Here is a 20,443-nt window from a genome sequence, read left to right as displayed (position 1 = left end):
AAAACACTATTAAAATGTAGCTACTTCTGTTCTTCTAAAACTCTTCATTTATTGAATAAAATTTGATTTGGCATTAACTCATTAACGCCCAAAACGGCAAGAATCAAAGGTTTACTTTGCGATCAGATTTAAAGTGCTAAATCTTGTTGCACATATCGCAAAATACCTTTACTTATGTTTTCGAGGTCGCTCTACAAGATGGTATAATTTAAATTATGATTTGGTTGCGTGAAAAAAAGATATAGTGACTTTTTCCTCAAAAAGTGCTAAAAATTTTGCGACAAAAATTTTAAAAGTTAAATTTTCTACTAAAATTTGATGTTCCTCTTCATTAAAAATGGGCACAAGTTGGTACAAACATTCCAAAGTTTCAAAATATCGTCCGTAGGAAATGAAAAATTCTTGATGGTCGAAGCAAAATGGCGGCAAACACGATTTTTTGTTACAAAATTTCACAAGCTTTTTTCTCATCAATTACGAACTTTATTGAAAATTTCCCAAGGATAAAAATGTCTTATAATTAATTGAAGAATATTCTAAATTTTTTTCAAATTTTTTATAAACAATTTTTTAAATTTCAGTCTCGTAATATTAGGAAAAATACAAAATTGTTTATAAAAAATTTGAAAAAAATTTAGAATATTCTTCAATTAATTATAAGACATTTTTATCCTTGGGAAATTTTCAATAAAGTTAATAGTTTTTTAGAAAAAAATATTAATCTCGTTTACAAGCTGAAATTGGAATATTTTAGCATTTTTTAGGGTCACAAGTCATTGATATTTAGTAGGTTACTTATCTTATACCCACATTTTTCCTATTTTCAATACTCTTTCTTAATGTTTGTTAGGAAAGCATGTTTTGCAAACATATGCGTTGCATCCTTTACAGAATTTGTATGTTTTTATGGGACATGATGAGCATTTGCTCTGCTTTTCTACACGTTTGGATACATGAGTTTGTGTAATTTCTTTTTCTCGGTTTGCTAAATAATGCTTAGCAATATCTAACGCAAACTCTTTTGTAGACTTTTTATTCCCGGTACTAGCAGTATTATATATAACAACCGAGTTCGTAATAGATGCCTGAGTCAAACGTGTAAAAACTACCCATGTCCATTTTTTACTTCTGATGCTGGGCAATAAATTGTTACAGTGAGCATCATGAGTATCAACTCCTCCCATATATTTGTTATAAATATGAAAAGCGTGTGGAAATTGGATTTCTTTCTTTTCATGTTCTTTAGAACTATAACGCTTTATTGGAAGAGTTGGATTTACACCTGCCGCCGTAGATGCTATGGACACCGGCTTTGAATCCATTACAGTGATGTAATTTATTTGACTATTTTTGTCATTTTTAACAGCAAATGTTCCTCTCTCTGCCTTCTTACATATTTCATTTTTAATTTTAACTCTATCATTCCTAATAGTACCTGTGGCTCGTAATCCTATATTTCTTAAGTGTAAAATCAAATCAAAACTTGTGAAATAATTATCAAAATAGACATGGTAAATATTTATCTTTCGAGGAGTTGTATTATGAAGGAAATCTTTTAGTAAATTCATTACTACTCTGCTACCTAATGCACATTTCATCAGCACATTCGTTTCTATTTGATTCTTACCACAGTACAAATCCCAACCTAAGAGATAACCATTACTAGTACACAGTCCCCACATTTTTAATCCAAATCTTATTGGTTTTCCTCTAATAAATTGTTTCAAGCTCGTTTTGGCATATGATTTTATCATCATTTCATCAATTGACATTGCAGTTTGGAAATATCCAAATTGAAGAATGTTTTTTTGGAATAAGTTTATCAAAGAACGTACTCGCCATCCTTTATCATTTGGATTATTGTCTGATGCTTTAGAATATTTTATATGAGCTTTTATACTTTCGAATCGATTAGAGACATTACTGACGAAACGACGTTAGCAGACAAAAAGGGATCAGTTGACCAATAGTCGCGTTGTGATTTTCTTTTGTTAAAGCATGAAAAAATTAAAATTCCTATAAATATATCTAAATCAGATCGAGAAAGTTCAAAATTATTTTCCTTTGTTGCTGCACTAATATAATTTTTGATTTCATCAGAAAAAAAGGATTCGAATAATTGAACTGGTGTACTTTGCACAATCATTTTTTTCTGGCTGTCAGATAACAGTGTCTCATTTTCAATTTGATCTTTACAATTTTTTTCACCGTCAACCCAGTTATACTCATGTTCTGCTTCTAATTTAGTTAAATTTGCAGAATAACCCTGGTATACTTTTTTATATGACGTACAAGGAAAATCATTATAATTTTCATTGTCTGAACCAGAATCATTATCGCCAGAATAATTAGGATCGGGAATCAAAATTATTTGACTAGATTCTTCATGTAAACTATCATCATCAGATTCAATTTCTGACATTCGAACTTGTCGTTTTCTCTTCGACATTTTTCAATTATCAAATATTTAAGAATATAAAAACTTTAGATAATGACTATATAAAACGTTACATGTGATGTAAGAAAAATAATTGATATAAAAAAAGAAATATAATAAACAATGAAGAAAAACTTGTAGTACACCGTTGATGATAGATTTCACTTCAATCAAGAAAAGTAAGCGCTAAAAATGTATTGCATACCGTCAGTGAATCTTTTTAAAGCTTTAAGTATTGTGCAGCTCTTATAAGAGAAGTCTGTTCACCTTATTAATATGAAATTCATTTTTTCTAAAAAACTATTAACTTTATTGAAAATTTCCCAAGGATAAAAATGTCTTATAATTAACTGAAGAATATTCTAAATTTTTTTCAAATTTTTTATAATCAATTTTTTATTTTTCCTAATATTAGGAGACTGAAATTTAAAAAATTGTTTATAAAAAATTTGAAAAAATTTTAGAATATTCTTCAGTTAATTCTAAGACATTTTTATCCTTGGGAAATTTTCAATAAAGTTCGTAATTGATGAGAAAAAAGCTTGTGAAATTTTGTAACAAAAAATCGTGTTTGCCGCCATTTTGCTTCGACCATCAAGAATTTTTCATTTCCTACGGACGATATTTTGAAACTTTGGAATGTTTGTGCCAACTTGTGCCCATTTTTAATGAAGAGGAACATCAAATTTTAGTAGAAATTTTAACTTTTAAAATTTTTGTCGCAAAATTTTTAGCACTTTTTGAGGAAAAAGTCACTATATCTTTTTTTCACGCAACCAAATCATAATTTAAATTATACCATCTTGTAGAGCGACCTCGAAAACATAAGTAAAGGTATTTTGCGATATGTGCAACAAGATTTAGCACTTTAAATCTGATCGCAAAATAAACCTTTGATTCTTGCCGTTTTGGGCATTAATGGGTTAAGCTTGAATTTAAGCAGAATTTTCAATTATAAATCCTAACCATATATAAATGTAAAATCATCACAGATTTTACCTACACGTGTAGCTAAAGGTATTTATAAGTAATTCTTGTAGGGTCCACTCCGAATTACGCATATTTGCGCATAAAACGCTTAAATTTCTGATAAATGTTTTATAAACTATATTTTCTATGCGCTTCATGTTTAATTCAGAATGCAGTCTTAATAATAATGACAATATGAACTTATCTCTCATAGACACGGTAAGGTACATGTTTGAGAAAAATGTGCAATTCATGTCTGCATTTTACTGTTGACAGATTTCAAGTTAAGTAGACAACTTTTTTTAGAATATTGCAAGAATATAAATATTCAAAATATTCTGTATAAACACTGATAATGTCGAAAGGATACTATAAGATTAAAAAATATCGAAAATTGAGTCAAAACAGTAATGACAGGTTACCACCTAATGAGCAGGCTCAAATAAATGATCCTGTCACAATAGAAAATAAGGATAGAGAACGTACAGAAGAAGAAGTATGTTCCAGCATCAATGATAAAAATTATAATCCGCAGCTATTGAATCGCAGATAATCTTACACATATTACTATCAAAGATGATCCATATGCATCAATATAAGTAATAAAAGTAAATTTGGATAAACCGAAACATTTAATATTTAATAAATGTTTATTTTTAATGTCATTAATACTTTTTCCATAATTGTTTGATATTTAAAATATGTTCTTTATCATTTTTTAGGGATAAACCACAAACATTTGAAGACAAAATTAGACAATGGGGACTTGCTCATTTGAGTATACTACCTTTAAGTGCAGTTACTGATCTATTAAAGATTCTTAGAGAAGAAGGTCATACCAATCTGCCACAAAATGCAAAAACACTATTCCACACAGTACATAAAAGAACATTACAAGCAATGGAAAGTAGTAAAGGCACGCTAGGTGAATTCATATATCTAGGCATCAAGAGAACATTAGAAAGAGTGATAACAGTTCATTATGATGAACCTGAAATTGCTGTCATGTTGCACATCGATGGAATGGAGTTGTTTAATAGTTCCCAAAAACAAGTTTGGCCTATAACCATGAAAATACACCATAAAAATTACGAAGCAAAGCCTTTCGCCGTTGCGATATTTTATGGTGATACAAAACCAAATAGCGTCGAAGAATATACGCAAGAATTTATCACAGAAGTTAATGAATACATTAATAATGGTATTATTATTCATGGACGCCTTTTCAAGTTCAAAATCATCGCTTTGATAGCCGATGCACCTGCGCGTTCTTTTTTAAAATGCTGCAAATACCCAGTTGGGTTTTACGCCTGCGAGAGGTGTACAATCAAAGGAAAAACTGTGAAACTTCAAAAATCAACCAGAAACTCAAGCACACATAGGTGCAAAAGAATTTATCCCGAAATGGATAGTGAATTGAGGACGCAAGAGTCGTTTAAGATTAAGAAACAAATCGAGCACCACCAGAATAATGTGGAGTCGCCACTCTTGCGATTGAAACATTTCGACATCGTTAGAAGCGTTATAATTGACCCAATGCACTTATTTTACGTAGGAGTTATGAAGGGATTACTTAATAAATGGACTTTGAGGGGAAGTGTTAATAAATTGAATATTAATGAGCTATTGTTATTAAATCAACGCTTACAACTATTGTCCAAAGACGTTACAATAAAATTCCAGAGAAAAAGGTTTGATTTAAATTTTATCGTACACTGGAAAGCAACACAGTTCCGATTTTTCATGCATTATTGTTGTTTAGTAGTTCTAAAATCGGTTTTGCCGCAAAATTTATATGACCATACAATGCTTCTTTTTGTATCGTGTCGAATATTAAACTGTGCAGAAAAAATAAAGAATCACACTAATTATGCCAAAAGCCTGCTACAATTTTTTTTTCTATTTTGCCATTATTATATGGTGAAGATACACAGGTCTTAAGCATGCACAATTTAATCCACGTCGCTGATGACGTTGTGCATACAGGCTTACCTTTAAATGAAATATCTGCCTTTTGGGGCGAGAATTTTATCGGTGTCTTTAAAAAGCTGGTGAAATCACCAAATAAGCTACTTGCAAAAATCGCTAATAAGTTAGGCAAATTAGAATTTCCAGACAATCTATTTTTAAAGAAAAAGAAATGTATAGATAAGTATTTATTAGATAAAAAGGCTAAACCCTTCTTTTATAATAACATAGAATTCATTTCCCTTACTAGTATAAAGTTCTTAGATGCGACATTTATGCGAACACATCCAAATAATTACGCATCATTGTTTAATAATAAAATTTTTGTAATTACGAATATATATATTAATTAAAAAAAATTGTATAGAAAATGTATGTATGGTAAACGATGTTCTTTTAAGCGATTATCATGACAATGGCTAGGAATCAGTATTTAACTATCCAACTCCCTCTATAGACGTTGGAATTGTTGCGATTTCTTCATTTAGTAATAATGAAACATTAATTCCTGCAAAATTAATATTAAAAAAATGCGTTTATATTACTGATTGAAAGCAACGACAAGTCGCTATTCCATTTCAGCATTAATAAATTTGATATTGTTAATTTAACTTTAAATCGAGTATTTTTTATTCTTTCAGTACATATATACAGAGTAAATCAAAAGTCTAGAGACTTCTGAACACACACACACGTTTATTAAACAATTCTTTATTTTAGAAAACTGTTTGAAAACAAATTTGTAAAAATTATTGGATTTGTTTAGCAAAAATAATCATTTAGTTCAAGATATTGTAATAAAGATAACTTGAAGGTTAGTTCGATATTTTTATAATGATATCCCTATTTTTTATTATATACAATTGCAAACTAGTATGCATCGATTCGGTAAAATTGAATTTTGTTATATACAGGGTGTACTACTTAAAATGCCGTAGAGGATAAGTACAAAAACACGCGTATCTTTTTAACTATAAGAGATATTAAAAGTTTGCATATGACTTTCTTCAAAGCAAATAACAAGAAGCTCCGAAAAGATCGTATGCAAAAATGGAATATCTCTTATAGTTAAAACGATACGCATGTTTTTATATCTATTCTCTGAGACGTTTTAAGTGGTACAGTGGTACACCCTGTATATCCTTATTCATACTTAGATCAGTATCGGTAAATGCACGGAGTACTCTTGGCATCAGCGTACGGCCCAGCATTGGCTAACAAATGGGCCAGTATTGGCCGGCACTCGGGTAACAATTGGCGTTTAATATTGGACCGAAGTTATCATCCGATTATTACCCATGATCGGCCCAAGCATGGCAGTACCATCGGGCCATTCTAGTTGAACTACTGCCAGTCATGGCCCATGCATGGCCCGATTAAGAATTCCAATTCGGGCCCAAGCAGGAATGCCAGTAAAGGAAAAAAAACCAATTATTGGCCGATGCATGGCTTACAATAAACGGTAAAATATAATCAGCCATTAATCGGCCAACAATTGGTTAACAACAAATGGCCAAAACAAAATTTTTAACAATTGGCCAATGTTTGGCCCATTAATTATATCCAATAGGTAAAAGTATATATAATTATTAGGTTGTCAAGAAAGTTCTTGCGGTTTTCGAGATTTAAATATAAATCAAACACCGCAAGAACTTTCTTGACAACCTAATATATATACTTATTATGATATATTGTGTGACTTTTAGATCAACACGTACGCTGCGTTGAGAATATATATATGTTTATTTTGTAGTCTCATCTGTTAAACTTGCTTCGATCTTCATCAGTTTTAGTGGTTTTCGCTCTTTTAAAACATTTAAGTCTTTGAAAGATATTACTACTCATTTGAGTGTCAAATCTTGTGGTAAATTGTACTTTTTTATTTAAAAATGCACACAAATTACTACCGAATTAAAAAATTTCGTGAATTAAAAAAATCAAGAAGTGACCATCGTGACGAGACGTTTACAGAAGGAGAAAATGAAAATGTGACTAATGAAAGTGTAGAATCGTTGAGTAACATCCAACAACACGAACAAAATACATTTGACACAAATTTAGGTGATCATGAAGTATCAATAACCTCAGATAATAACAGTTCGTCATCAAGTTCTATTATTTCTAATACAGAAGAAGTTCAAAATATTACAATAAACGAAAAACTGCGCAATTGGTTGTTAAAAAATCAATCTACATTATGTTTAAACGTTGTCACAGAATTATTATTAATTCTTCGTGAAGAAGGTCACTCAACGCTTCCAAAAACTGCACAAACGTTATTACGTACAGTTCATCATAGGATCTTACAGCCAATGACAAGTATGCATCAAACTAATGGAGAATACGTGTATTTAGGCATAGAAAAAAAAATCAAAAGTTTAATACCAGATGACTATGAGAGAACAGAATTAAAAGTAATTGCTCACATAGATGGTATGCAAGTATTTCATAATTCTCAGATACAAATTTGGCCGATAATAGTAAATATATTTGACGAAAAATATATAACTAAGCCGTTTCTTTCCGCAATATATTGTGGAGACTCTAAACCAGAAAACGTATCTGATTATCTATATGATTTTATAAAAGAAGTAAATCATTTAACTAAACACGGTATAGAGATTAATGGGAAAAAATTAGATTTTAAGCTTTTAATAATAATAGCAGATTCGCCTGCTAGATCATTTCTTAAATCCGTGAAACCCCCAGGATCATTTTATGCGTGTGAAAGATGCATTACTAAAGGTACAACTACTGGAGAAGGAAGAAAAAAGAAAAGAATATACCCATTGATAGGTGCTGCCAAACGCACTGAAAATTCTTTTAAAAATCGTGAACAACCACAGCATCACAAAGAAAACTTAGAGTCTCCTTTGGTGCAAATTGAAAATTTTGATCCTGTGAAATCAGTGGTTATTGATTCGATGCATCTATTCTACCTGTGCATAATGAAATCTTTGCTAGAATACTGGGTGATAAAGCCAAACGTTGCACGATTAAGAAAGCCTCAAATTAATCTTATGCGGAATAAAATGCTTTCATTAAAAAATGAAATTCCATCGGAATTTCAAAGAAAATATTTTGATATTAATCTTGTATCCAGATGGAAAGCAACACAATTCCGATTTTTCTTATTGTATTGCGGTCCCATTATTTTAAAAGATGTTTTATCTAAAAATTGTTATCAACACTTTTTACTTTTGTTTGTAGCAAGTCGCATTCTGCATAATAGTGAATTGGTTAAAACCCACAGTGATTATGCAAGAACTTTATTAGAAAAGTTTTTTTATTTATTACCATCTTTATATGGGCCTCAATCACAAGTTTTAAGCATGCATTATTTAATTCATGTTGCTGATGATGCTGAAAACTTCCAAACATCTTTAAGCAATTTGTCAGCATTTTGGGGAGAGAATTATATTGGAGTTTTTAAAAAATTAGTAAAATCGCCTTACAAGCCCTTGACGCAAATCGTTAATCGCTTAGATGAATTTGAAAGAGGACAAACTCAAAAAATAATTAAGAAACGGGAAATATGTCAAGTTATTCTTGATGATAAACTCACTGTTTTGCAGTATGAAGGTCATACTTATAATGTAATTTCATCCATTACAGTAAATGGATTCAAGCTTACCTCTAAATTCCCAAATAATGTTATACAGATGAAAAATGAAAAAATTATAGCAATAAAGCAGTTATTAAAAAAAGAAACCATTCATCCTGAATTAATGAAAAAAACTGATTTATTTTTGCTTGGCTGTGAGATGATGAACGATTATGAATTATTTGATTATCCTACTTCTTCCATAGACGTCGGTGTGATTAGTGCGGATTGCTTTTACGAATCAGAAACAATAATTTTATCTGTTGAAGACATTAAGTGTAAGTGTGTGCTAATACATTGCTCTAAAAACGTACATGCTATTTCTATGCTTCATTAAAAGATAAATAAATTAAAAAATTATATTAAAAACTATAATTTATATTATTTTATAATTTAATTATTAAATATAAAATTTCGTTATTTGTTAGACCTTTATCATATATTCAAATTCATTATTTATTTTTATTGTTTATCGCCTTTAAGGCGAACTTTCATATACTTTATACTATGTATTAATAAATGCGCCATTAGCGCCACAAAATAGTACTTTGCGCAATATATTGCGCAATACGCATTAATATGCGTAATACGCATTAATATTCGCAATAGCTGTGATTTGTTCTGTCGTTAAACAATGGTGTTTTATGGTTAAGTACTGCTGAAAAAAATCGAGAACAATTTAAGTATACTTTTTACATGTGAGTTTTCGAGTTGTATAATTATACCGTGAGAAAGTGCAAAGTGTAATATTAAAGCTCAAAATAAGTTATCACATCGATGACCACGTGCAGCTCTGCTTACTGCTTTTTCCACAATAGTTTATATTGTGTGGTAAGTGAATATGTGTTTATTCTTTAATTAATATATTTTTTAACTTGATAAATAATAAAACTTATAATATTTTATCTATTGAATTGCAGACACCAACAGGCTCCATCCACTACCTCAACATTGCTTTCGCAGGAGTAAATTCAATAACTCAACATTGGTTTCGCAGGATATATCCCAATACCTCAACATTGGTTTCGTAAGAGTAAACTCCAATACCTCAACACTGCTTACGCAGGAGTAAATTCCAAAACCTCAATATTGCTTTCGCAGGAGTAAATTCAATACCTCAACTTTCTTTTCGCAGGAGTAAAGTGACTTCTAAATTAAGTACTTATTATATTTATTTATTACAAAAGTAACACTTATTGCTAAATGATTATTAATTCATAAATTTGTTTTTTTTCTGCTTTCAGAATGTCTTCGATAACAAAAAGCTACTCAATTGTCGTATTTCTACCTAGAACAAAGGGGAAGAAAGATATTGTGGACTTGGTTCCGTCGAATTGGATTACTGAAACAGAAGCAGGCTCATTCTCCTGCAAATATCCACCAGAAGATGAATGTGCAAGTTTGGATGCATACGTCAAAGAACTAATTGAGGCTAACAGTAATTGGAAAGAATTTCCTGTGGAAATTGTAGGAAATGCTAGTATGTATTTACTATTATGCAACTAACAATTAAATGAAATAATGGTACTTTATTTAAGGTTAATATTCTTTTTGACAGATTCTTATAAACAGGGTTGTCGAAGACTCAAACGTTCTTTCTTTACCAAAGATATAAGAAGTACAGATGACGAGTGTAGGGCAGAACAAAAATCGACACTATTATCATCCAAAAACATAACAAGAGAGTTTGAAAAAGTATCAACGATGAGTGATCATTTCCAAAGTAAAAATTCTCTAGGAAACTTTCCTCTCAAAGAAAACATAAATACAGGTAAATTAGTGATTAAATAGCTGTCTATTTATATTATTATCTAATTTTTAAATTAATTATATACATTTTATCCTATGTAGAGAACTTGCTTAGCTTGCCAACCACCCATACATCACAGAGTTGCGAAAGAATGAATTTAGGTAAAATTATCTAATATCTCTAAATAAATTTATTATGCATTTCATTTGTCAATAATCTTATAACATTTGCAGATTCATTAAAAGTATTCATCGATGAGAAATTTAAGGATTTGACTCATCATTTTAATAAAACGTTGGATTCTCATAAAAGAAGCTTGCAATATGACTTCAAGAATAAACTGGAAGAAATAAAGAACACAATAATTTTAAATAATGATGTAACCTCTAATTCAACAATTAATTTGAAAGAGGTGAAGGATAATTTGGGAGTTGCTTTGCCGCTTAAAACATTGCAAGATTTTGTTAATTTTGATGAGATGATGAAGGATGCGACAAAAAAGGAATCTCTGGTAATAGAATTAAAACTATTTATATTTCCTATTATTGAAAACTTAAAAATAAATTCTTTTTTTCAGTTGACTTTGTACCGAGTGACCATTTTAGGCTGTACAACAGTGAAAGATGCAATAAAAAGACTCATGATGGCAACAACTTCCAAAGATGTAGAAATACACTATTCTGGAACTGGAAAAATGATCCGAGGAGTAGGAAAACGCAATTTCAGTCAAACAGAGGTTTTTGGATGTCTAAAAGGTATCAAAATTTTTTCTGTAATGTATTTTTGTATTGATCTTTACAATTATGCTCTAAATTTTGTTGTTTTTTCTTTTGTTGTAGATATATTAGTTGAAAAATTTGGAGATGATCCAAATTTGAAAAACTTGGCTGGACAGGTGGGACGATGGCTTGCTGGAGCAAACGACCGTGAAGGCGGAAGAAAAGAAAGAAATATAAATAAATAATATGGGTGTATTATTATATTAAGTATTATACTTTTACAATTTTGTAAAATTTAAAAAAGTTTCTTAAATAACAATATTGTAATAAATATATTGTGTCTTAAATAAATATTGTATTCTTAAATTATTTAAAAAATTAATATTATTGGTAAAATTAGCAATACCATGGTTGGCCAACATGTTTTACCATGATAAAAATATTACTGGCAGAATAGCTTTTACAATTATTGGACTATTGTTTCTCCTCGACTACTGGACCTATGTTATCATCCAGTAATTAACCATTGATCGACCAATCATGGCTACCGATTATCAGCCAGTGGTAGACAGGTATGGCCCAGCAATCCGCCATTACTGGCCCATTTGTCGATTCCTGCTTGGGCATTTGAAAGGATGTGATTCCCTCTTGCTCCAGAATCTCGCGAATGCTTTAATCTTCGCGCAGCTTCATTTGGGTACCGAACAATAATTCGAATGGCGTGGTTTTGATACTTCGATGTAATGTCGAGTTTAAATATTGTTGTGCTACATTTAAGAATTTATACCATTCCTCTGGTTTCGGCGCAACTAGCTTGGTTAAAAGCGCAATTAAAGTTCTATTCAAACGCTCAACTTGTCCATTGGCTCGAGGTATGCCAGTCGTTATTAAAACATGTTCTATTCCTTCTAACTTACAGTAATCTCTGAACTCTCATGATGTGAACGCAGTTCCGCGATCAGAGATAATTCGACGGGGATTCCCAAAAATTGTTGCCTGCTTCCTCAATCGGTCTATCGCCTCAGCAGACGTAGTAGACTTTGTTGCATACAACCATGAAAATTTGCTGAAACTTTCCGTTACTACAAAAATATGACGATATGCTTTTTTCGCGGTGGCCAAAGGACCGAGGTGGTCAACATGATAGGTGCCTAGCGGTATCGTGCCCTTGTCGATAGGAAATAAGAAACCTTCTTTTTAGCCACCCTTCTTCTCGGCTAATATACAATTGATGCAGTTCGCTATAACCTTTTCAACCTTTTTACGCAAACTCGATATATAGTAATCACGGCTTATTATAGTTTCAGTCTTCGCAGCCAAAAAATGTCCCCTCTCGTGCGCTCGTCTAATTACGCTATAAAACATGCATCTTGGCACGTAATGGAGAATATCGCCGTTGTTTTCTTTAAATAGAAGTTCATCGCGCAGGATGAATCCTTTTATTTTACCCGCTCTTGTTAGTTCAGCTATTCGCCGCGTTTCATCATCGTTGTTTTGAGCCCTCTTTAAACGTGCAATAGAAGTATCTTCGTTCTCGTCTAGAACTAGGCACGAAGGTAACGCATTTCTGCTTAAAGCATCTACGTGGGTCATCTGGCTACCCGATCGGTGCTCTACTGTATAATTAAACTCTTCCAGCGCTAAAGCCCACCTAGCAACACGTACGCAAGAATTTCTTTTTCCGATCGTAGTAACAAAAGCACGACAGTCGGTTACGATCTTAAGGTAGTAGTCTGGTTGTTTGGGTCGAAAAAAAAATTTGTTTTTTCATATTTCGATAGTATACCAACATGAGAATATGGTGTATAAATTTTAAACCGATATTCAAAATATTAACAAAGATATAACATATATTCGAGAGCGCCGCATAATTGAACGCTGTAAGGTGCACGACAGCTGCTAACGGTTATTCCTCACTATTATGACTCATTACCTTTATATTTCCTTGAAGTTTCGTATACCTTTTGATATACGAGAGGATATAACCAGATATACCCGCGTTTGACACGTATGAAGAGACCTAAAGCTTGTTGCACGCACCGGGGATCGACGATTAGTGTGAGGATGAAAGTTCTGTTAGCCAAACTTTAAACGCGTTTTTCTCGAAACCACGTTTTCTCGGTCGGCCCGAGGCATAACAGATTTTCTGTTGAACCGATCGGGCTAAAATTTTTACAGGTTGTTCTACACATCTGTAATTCTGGCATGTACTAGAATCAATGTTTTTCATTCATTACTTTTCAATTTACAGCCCAATTTACACTAAAAAATTGTATCTTTTTCTTTCGAAGTCCGCCATTTTATTATTTTTCAACAAAAATTAATTTTTTCTAGCACCTGCCAGAATGACAATCCTACTGAACAATAATCCGTTGCATTTTTTTGTTTCCGATTACCCAAACTGAAGGTACCTCACGGGCCAGCAGCACATGTTTTTTATTTTTCACCTACTTTGACCCCATATAATTTAAATAAAATATCGTAAAAATTAAAAAAAAATAATTTGTATAATTCAATGTAGTATTAACAACATATAAGATTTTCAGATTTTTTGCATTTTATTTAGGTAGTCAAAAAAATTCCCGAAAAATACCATGCAAAACCGGTCGATTTACCAGACTACTACCTTAAACGGGATATGTAATAAGTAAATTCTGAATTTCCGAACGGCTTTAATAATAGCCAGTACTTCCAATTCGTAACTACAGTATTTTTCTTCAGCGGGTGTCGTTTTGCCGCTAGCGTAATATACTGGGTGCATTTTGTTATCGCCTTCATCACGCTGCATCAGGATAGCACCATAACCCTGTGCCGAAGCATCCGTGTGTAACTCTGTTTCTATGCCGACTATGTAAAGCTTGAGTACACAGCCATCCACAAGTATCATCTTCAATCGATTAAACGCGTCGGTTTCGGCTTTGCCAAAATGAAAAGGAATTCCAGCGCGCAGCAGATTTGTAAGCGGACGTGCTATCAACGAATATCCAGGTATGAATTTTCTAAAATACCCCGTTAGTCCTAAGAATTGTTGGATATTCCTAACACTAGTAAGTATTGGAAACTTTTTAACTGCTTCGACCTTGCGTTCAGTAGGCTGAATTTGTCCGTCCTCCACGACATGGCCCAAATACTCGACTTTGGTTTCTAACAGCTTACACTTTTTCCAGTTAAATGCCAATCCAGATTCGCTCGCAACTCGCATTACACGCCTCAGTCTTTCTAAACCACTGTCATAGTCTACCGACGGAATTATGAGATCGTCCATATATGACAAGACGATACCTTCTCGTGTCAAATCTCGGAAAACCGCGCTCACGAATTTCTGGAAAACTGCGGGAGAATTACACAGGCCAAAAGGGACCATTTTAAATTCATAATGGCCATTTGGGATCACAAATGCAGTGTACTTTTGACTCGATTCCTCGATAGGCACATGGAAGAATCCATTTTTAAGGTCTAGTACTAAAAATTTTTGCGCTTTGGAGCGCATCTAGCTGGTCTTCTATTAACGGAAGCGGGTATCGGTCCTTTAAAATTTTTTTATTGAGCGCACGGTAGTCAATGCATAGCCTATTGGAGCCATCCCTTTTTCTAACCAGTACGATTGGACTTGCGAAGTCAGACACAGATGGTTGTATGACCCCCATCTCTAGCCACTCGTCAACAATTTTATCTACCTCTAATTTCTCTATCGGAGATAGCCGTCGGGGCCTAATATTCACTGGCTCTTCGTCTTTTAGCAATATTTTCAGTTGCACTCCTACTTCTCTCGTTAGCTTAGGCTCGTATCCGCTTGTCAATTCGATATTAGATTGTCTATATTTCTCGCCCTGAATGTGTGTTACGTCTACGCTGGTTTTTGTCCCCGAATCTATTGATATTTGATATGTCTCGGGTATATCCTAAGTATCATACATTACGGGTTTTACAATGGCTACGCCAAGTTTCACATTCAACTCGATGGTATCTAGAAAGTCCCTACCAATTAACAACGGATATCGTGATAAGCTATTGGCAACCACGTGAACATTCGCTTCGTACTTATTACCATCTATTTCTAACCTCGCCTTGAACTCCCCGATCGTCTTATTTTTTTCTGTACCGACGCCACGAAAAACGATCTGTCTATGGTTGAAAGGTGGCGATCCGATTCTTACAAACTCGTCCATGCGCAGTATTGTAATGTCGCTTCCGGTGTCGATAATCGCCGCAATCGAAAAGTTATTTAATATTATTTCTTTCTCGTGTTTGCGTTGCTGTAGCCTCGTCACTTCTAAGCTAGCCGCCGGAGCCTTTAACTTTTTAGGACATTTAGCCGCGATGTGACCGTGTTCCTTACAAGCGAAACATTTTACTCCTTTATTTTTCGACGGACAGTTAGCGCTTACGTGATCCCTTTCGCCGCAATTAAAACATCCATTTGTGTGCCGCTTTGTAACATTGTTACTTTTACTCTCGTTCGCGTGTCTTCCGTAGTCTGCATCTGGTTTCTCCGTTTTGCTTTTCGCGTCGCCGGTCCTCGCTGCTGCTCCTCCTCGCGTCTCCAGCCTGATCTCTTCGAAAGCTAACAGCATCTCATCCTTTGTCGCTTTGTCGAAAAGTTCTGCACTCTCGCCAAATCGCGAAGGTGTGCGTCAGGTATGCCGTCCACTATGTATCGCAACACATCGTCGTCACTTAGTCCGAGTCGATTACCCAAGATGGTTTTATCGTGCGCGTAGTCGTGAAATGATTCGTATTTTCTCCAATTTCTCTCCTCGAAACGTCTGCGTAGAATTATTTTGTTCGGGCGGTGGCTGAACATGCTACGCATTTCAGCCAATAACTGTTCTGAGCTCATTTCTAAGTAGTCGGGTTTAGAATGGAACCATTGACCCGCGCGCCCTTTCAATCTGGTCCCTATAAGGATTTTCGTCAGGTTGTTATCCAGGTTGTGTAAGCGTTTCTCAAAAATTTGATTTGGCGATCCCATGTATCGAAGTCTTCGGAGCGTCCCGTAAAGTCGCTAAGCAAATCAGCCACAGCTGTAACGTTAATTTTTGGATTGTATATACCATTGGAGAGATACGTTTGGGAATAATCTCTGGTCAAATATCCTCTGTTGTTCTCTCTATCAGCCGACCTCTGACTGGCTGTTGGGTCACTGTTTTGTTGTGTCGAACGTAACAGCTCTATTTCACGCCTTGCTATTGCCAGCTCCTTTTCCGCCAATTCTTTCTCCCGTCGATATAATTCAGCTTCTCGTCTATAGATCTCGTTCAATTTCCTTCTTTGTCGCTCAGTGTCTTCGCCATCAGATTGTACCTGCATAGCGTGCCTAATCTCGCTTACTATCATGTTCCCTTCGTCGTTTACGCCATTTTCCTCAGCGTGTACCAAACATTGTCCATTGACTGCCATATTTGATTCACGTGCTTCTCTCTCGACGTTAACACTTTAACACTCAAATGGCCGGAATTTTACCGTCAACTTCAAGCTCGTGCCTTTCAATTAAAACCCGTGTGCAGAAATTATTGGAACACAGATTCTTATGTAGAAAAATTTAATCTTTCGAATAGCATGGTCTAATTTATCAATAAGTGACGGCAAATTGGTCATTTTTAACAATAAACAAAAAAAATTCCGATTTTTTAATGTTTTTTATTTTTAAGGTATTTTTTTAACTATGTTCTCGGTGCTTAAGAACTTTCTAACCCATCAGGATGCGGGACCCGAAAGTTGTACTTCAAAAATATACTATGAGATACTTTGATTTGTATTGTTATCCAATCCAAAATGGCACCCGAATGCCCGAAATTTTCGCAAAATCACAGAAATATGTACTTTTGAAGTTTAGTCCATGTTTTAGCGGGCAAAATGACTATTTTGAGTTTTGTGAAAACGGATTGGATGCATATTAGCAAGCTTTGCTCACACAATTGATTTTCAAGATGGCGGCCGTGATGAGTCAGCTAAAATAACGTATTTCCACAGCTTTATAGCCACTGTATAGTTCTCAAACCTCTTTATTCAATATTATAATGAACTATCAGAATCATTAGATCTATATTCATTATTAGATTATCAAAATTCAAAATGGCGGATCCAATATGTCCGACCAGAAACTCAAAAACATTGTGTTAAGTAAAATAAAAAATACTACGGTATTCTACATGAAATTTTGATTCAAAATACTTACATTCATTTTCTCGCTAGAACCCGCCGTTCTCGAGTAAAAAATTATCATAGTATCGGAAATCGACAATTCGTTTCCAAACTTTGCTATCACGCATTCTTGATTAGAGTTTTCCGATTTTCACTGCAAGAAGGTAAATGTTATTGAAGATCGTAGTTTTCATATAAATTTTATATTATTTTCGTAAATCATCTTATTGTCCTGAATGCCGAACTTCGGAGAACATCTGGTCACGAAATTATTTTAGTAGCAATAATGACAATGTTAGTTTTATAAGTTTATCCTCAAAAAACTATATTCAAGTTTGTATATATCGCACAATCCTTGAAAGGTAATCTTATCCTACATTGGAAAATAGGAATTACACAGACCCAGAGAGCATAATCGTAATACAATTTTTTTCCGATTCGCAATCTTTTTTACGTTTGTGAAAGTCAATCCCAGGAAATTATTTGCTTATGAAATCATTCAGATAGCTTTTGATTACATTGGTTTTGATAGCTGCTTTGATTCGCATAATTTGTTTCCCTAAAAACATTGCATCTAGATTTGTACATAAGGCACAATGCCTAAAAGAAAATCAAATTCTATAGATTCAGAAAGACCCAGTCGATCGAACCCATCTGCTCCAGGGGCCATTGAGTATGACGAACGTGAGGAATTCATCAATGCTAATATTATACCTAATGCTGATGATTCTGATGAATCTGATTCAGATATTTCAACGAATGGAAATTCTGAAGATTCTTCAGAAGACAATTCAGACTCGGAGCAAGTTGACAATTCCACATCCACGTTTACTGTCCATTCTTACGATGATGTTTACAAGAGTTACAGCAGTTCGCAAAAGAAATTAGAGAATGATCACCAGTATAAATGGCTCGATGGAGAATATAATCATAATAGGACTTTCACAAATGAGATATTTCTTAGAAAGTCAGATAAAGAAAGCATATTGAAAAGTACTCCAACAAATTTATTTGAATGCTTCTTTACTCTCGAACTGAAGGATTACATCATTGAATGCACAAAAATAAATGGCTGTGAAATGTCAAGGACTGAACTTGATGTATTCATTGGTATTATTATATTTACCAAATACAATAAAAGACTATCTCAGAGAGATTATTGGTCTATGGACCCACATTTGAGAGCTGAACCGATAGTATCTGCAATGTCACGTAGAAGATTTGAACAGATCAAGTCAAAAATCAAATTTCATAAGTCTGAAGAGAGAAACAATACTGATAGGATCTATCGCGTCAAAAAAAATGACAGATATATTTAGAAAAAATTTGATGCGTTATGGCATTTTTTCAACAGCATTGTCAATAGACGAAATGATGCTGAAGTTTTATGGACGAACAGGTAAGCCCGTGAGGTTCGGAATCAAGTTATGGGCTCTCTGCAGTGCCAATGGCTACATTTTTGATTTTGAAATTTACTGTGGGAAAAATTCTTATACGGATGGGGTATTATCAAAATGTGCTTTAGGTAGTCGTGTGGTTGTCAATATGCTGCAAGTAGTTTTCAGTACCGTGTCTCTTCGTAACAGAGATCGACTACACATTTATTTCAATAATTTGTTTACGAGCCCAGATTTACTTATTCATTTGAAAAATTATGGGTTATGTGCTACTGGCACAGTTAGAGAAAATAGAGTCGGTATCAGAAATAGTATTCAAAAGAAAGATGATCGAGGAAAATATGAGGTGAAACATGATCAGAATAGTGGTTTCACCTTATTAACCGTAATGGACTCGAAACCAGTCTCTATTTTATCAACTGCAGCTGGAGCAACACCAATAGGCCCTGTTCTACGTCGCCAAAAAAGTCTAAAAGACAAGAGAGAACTTGACTTTCCAAGAGCATTTTTGATTTATAATAAATTCATGGGTGGAGTTGATCTACATGGTCAACCTTGCAATAAAATAGAACCGATAATACGATCTAAGAAATGGACATGGATAATATTTATCCGACTTATTCAAACTTCCATAACTAATGCTGTGACTGAATATAATATTGCTAATCAGGGTGAGGGGGTGAAAAAGAGTATCAAAGATTTTGCTATGGGAGTAGGTAAAAATTACTTGAACAGGTCTTGCAAGAATTCAGAATCATCACTCCATGAAACTAAACAACTGCTCCGAAAGCCGTGCGACTATCAGGGTTGTAAAATTCGTACACGGAAGTTTTGCAGTACTTGTTCCATGTGTTATTGTGGTACATGCTTCAAGACGGCTCATCCTCAAATGGATGGAATATAAAAAACTAAAAAATTAGAAAATATAAAAAAAATACAAAAAAAATGATTCTCAAAAGCGTTCACCTCCTCGTGGTGAGAATCGGACAACCCTGATGTTTACGAATAAATCAGAGGCAAAGAACGAGTGATTGCCTTCGTAAAGACATTGTACATCGTTGAGAGCGTTTTTCGATTTCTGATAGTAGTGGTAGCTAGGGGGTTCCTGTGACACGGTGGTGAGGGGAGTGCGGGTGTGCGGGGGGAAGTGTCTTCTTAAGAGCTAGGGTTTATTGGGTGATGAGGAGGGTGCGGGTGTGCGGAGGAAATGCTTTGGCTATGGGGAGTGAGAGAGAGAGAGAGAGAGAGAGAGAGAGACAGAGAGAGAGAGAGATCCCTCTCACCCTCTCTTTCTCTCTTAGAGTCTCTCACCCCTCTCCCATCAGCCTAGGGCCCGGATGGTTAATTATCCTACGGGTCCACTAGTTCTCTAAGGCTTACCCCCTCTCCCATGTCACTAGGGTCCGGATGGTTAGTTATCCTACGGGTCCACTAGTTCCCTAAGGGTTACCCCTC

The 20,443-nt window shown here is 34.0% G+C and overlaps 3 protein-coding genes across 3 annotated transcripts; 2 read left to right on the top strand and 1 right to left on the bottom strand.

The window, feature by feature from the left end:
• Positions 1-836: 836 nt before the first annotated feature.
• Positions 837-2,449, bottom strand: LOC136783584 (piggyBac transposable element-derived protein 3-like). Its single transcript, XM_066743839.1, has 2 exons — positions 2,134-2,449; positions 837-1,870 (listed from the first exon to the last, which is right to left on the bottom strand). Exons 1-2 carry the CDS (start codon positions 2,447-2,449, stop codon positions 837-839), a joined length of 1,350 nt encoding a protein of 449 aa, XP_066599936.1.
• Positions 2,450-9,625: 7,176 nt separating this feature from the next.
• LOC136783583 (uncharacterized) lies at positions 9,626-11,692 on the top strand. Its single transcript, XM_066743837.1, has 8 exons — positions 9,626-9,809; positions 9,899-10,136; positions 10,223-10,458; positions 10,537-10,749; positions 10,830-10,889; positions 10,962-11,239; positions 11,306-11,483; positions 11,568-11,692. The coding sequence occupies exons 3-8, from the start codon at positions 10,224-10,226 to the stop codon at positions 11,690-11,692; spliced, it is 1,089 nt and encodes a 362-aa protein (XP_066599934.1). The 5' UTR covers positions 9,626-9,809; positions 9,899-10,136; position 10,223.
• A 6,495-nt stretch (positions 11,693-18,187) lies between these two features.
• LOC136783581 (piggyBac transposable element-derived protein 3-like) lies at positions 18,188-19,892 on the top strand. The gene is made up of 2 exons (XM_066743836.1): positions 18,188-18,803; positions 18,946-19,892. Exons 1-2 carry the CDS (start codon positions 18,188-18,190, stop codon positions 19,890-19,892), a joined length of 1,563 nt encoding a protein of 520 aa, XP_066599933.1.
• The last annotated feature ends 551 nt before the right edge of the window (positions 19,893-20,443 follow it).

The sequence above is a fragment of the Prorops nasuta genome, unplaced genomic scaffold (assembly GCF_024137725.1).
Source record: "Prorops nasuta isolate Cenicafe-Biocafe unplaced genomic scaffold, Cenicafe_Pnas_1.2 PNAS00034, whole genome shotgun sequence".
In the NCBI taxonomy this organism is placed as follows: domain Eukaryota; kingdom Metazoa; phylum Arthropoda; class Insecta; order Hymenoptera; family Bethylidae; genus Prorops; species Prorops nasuta.
Note: the sequence above shows the minus strand (reverse complement) of the source record. Positions and strands in the feature narration are given on the sequence as shown.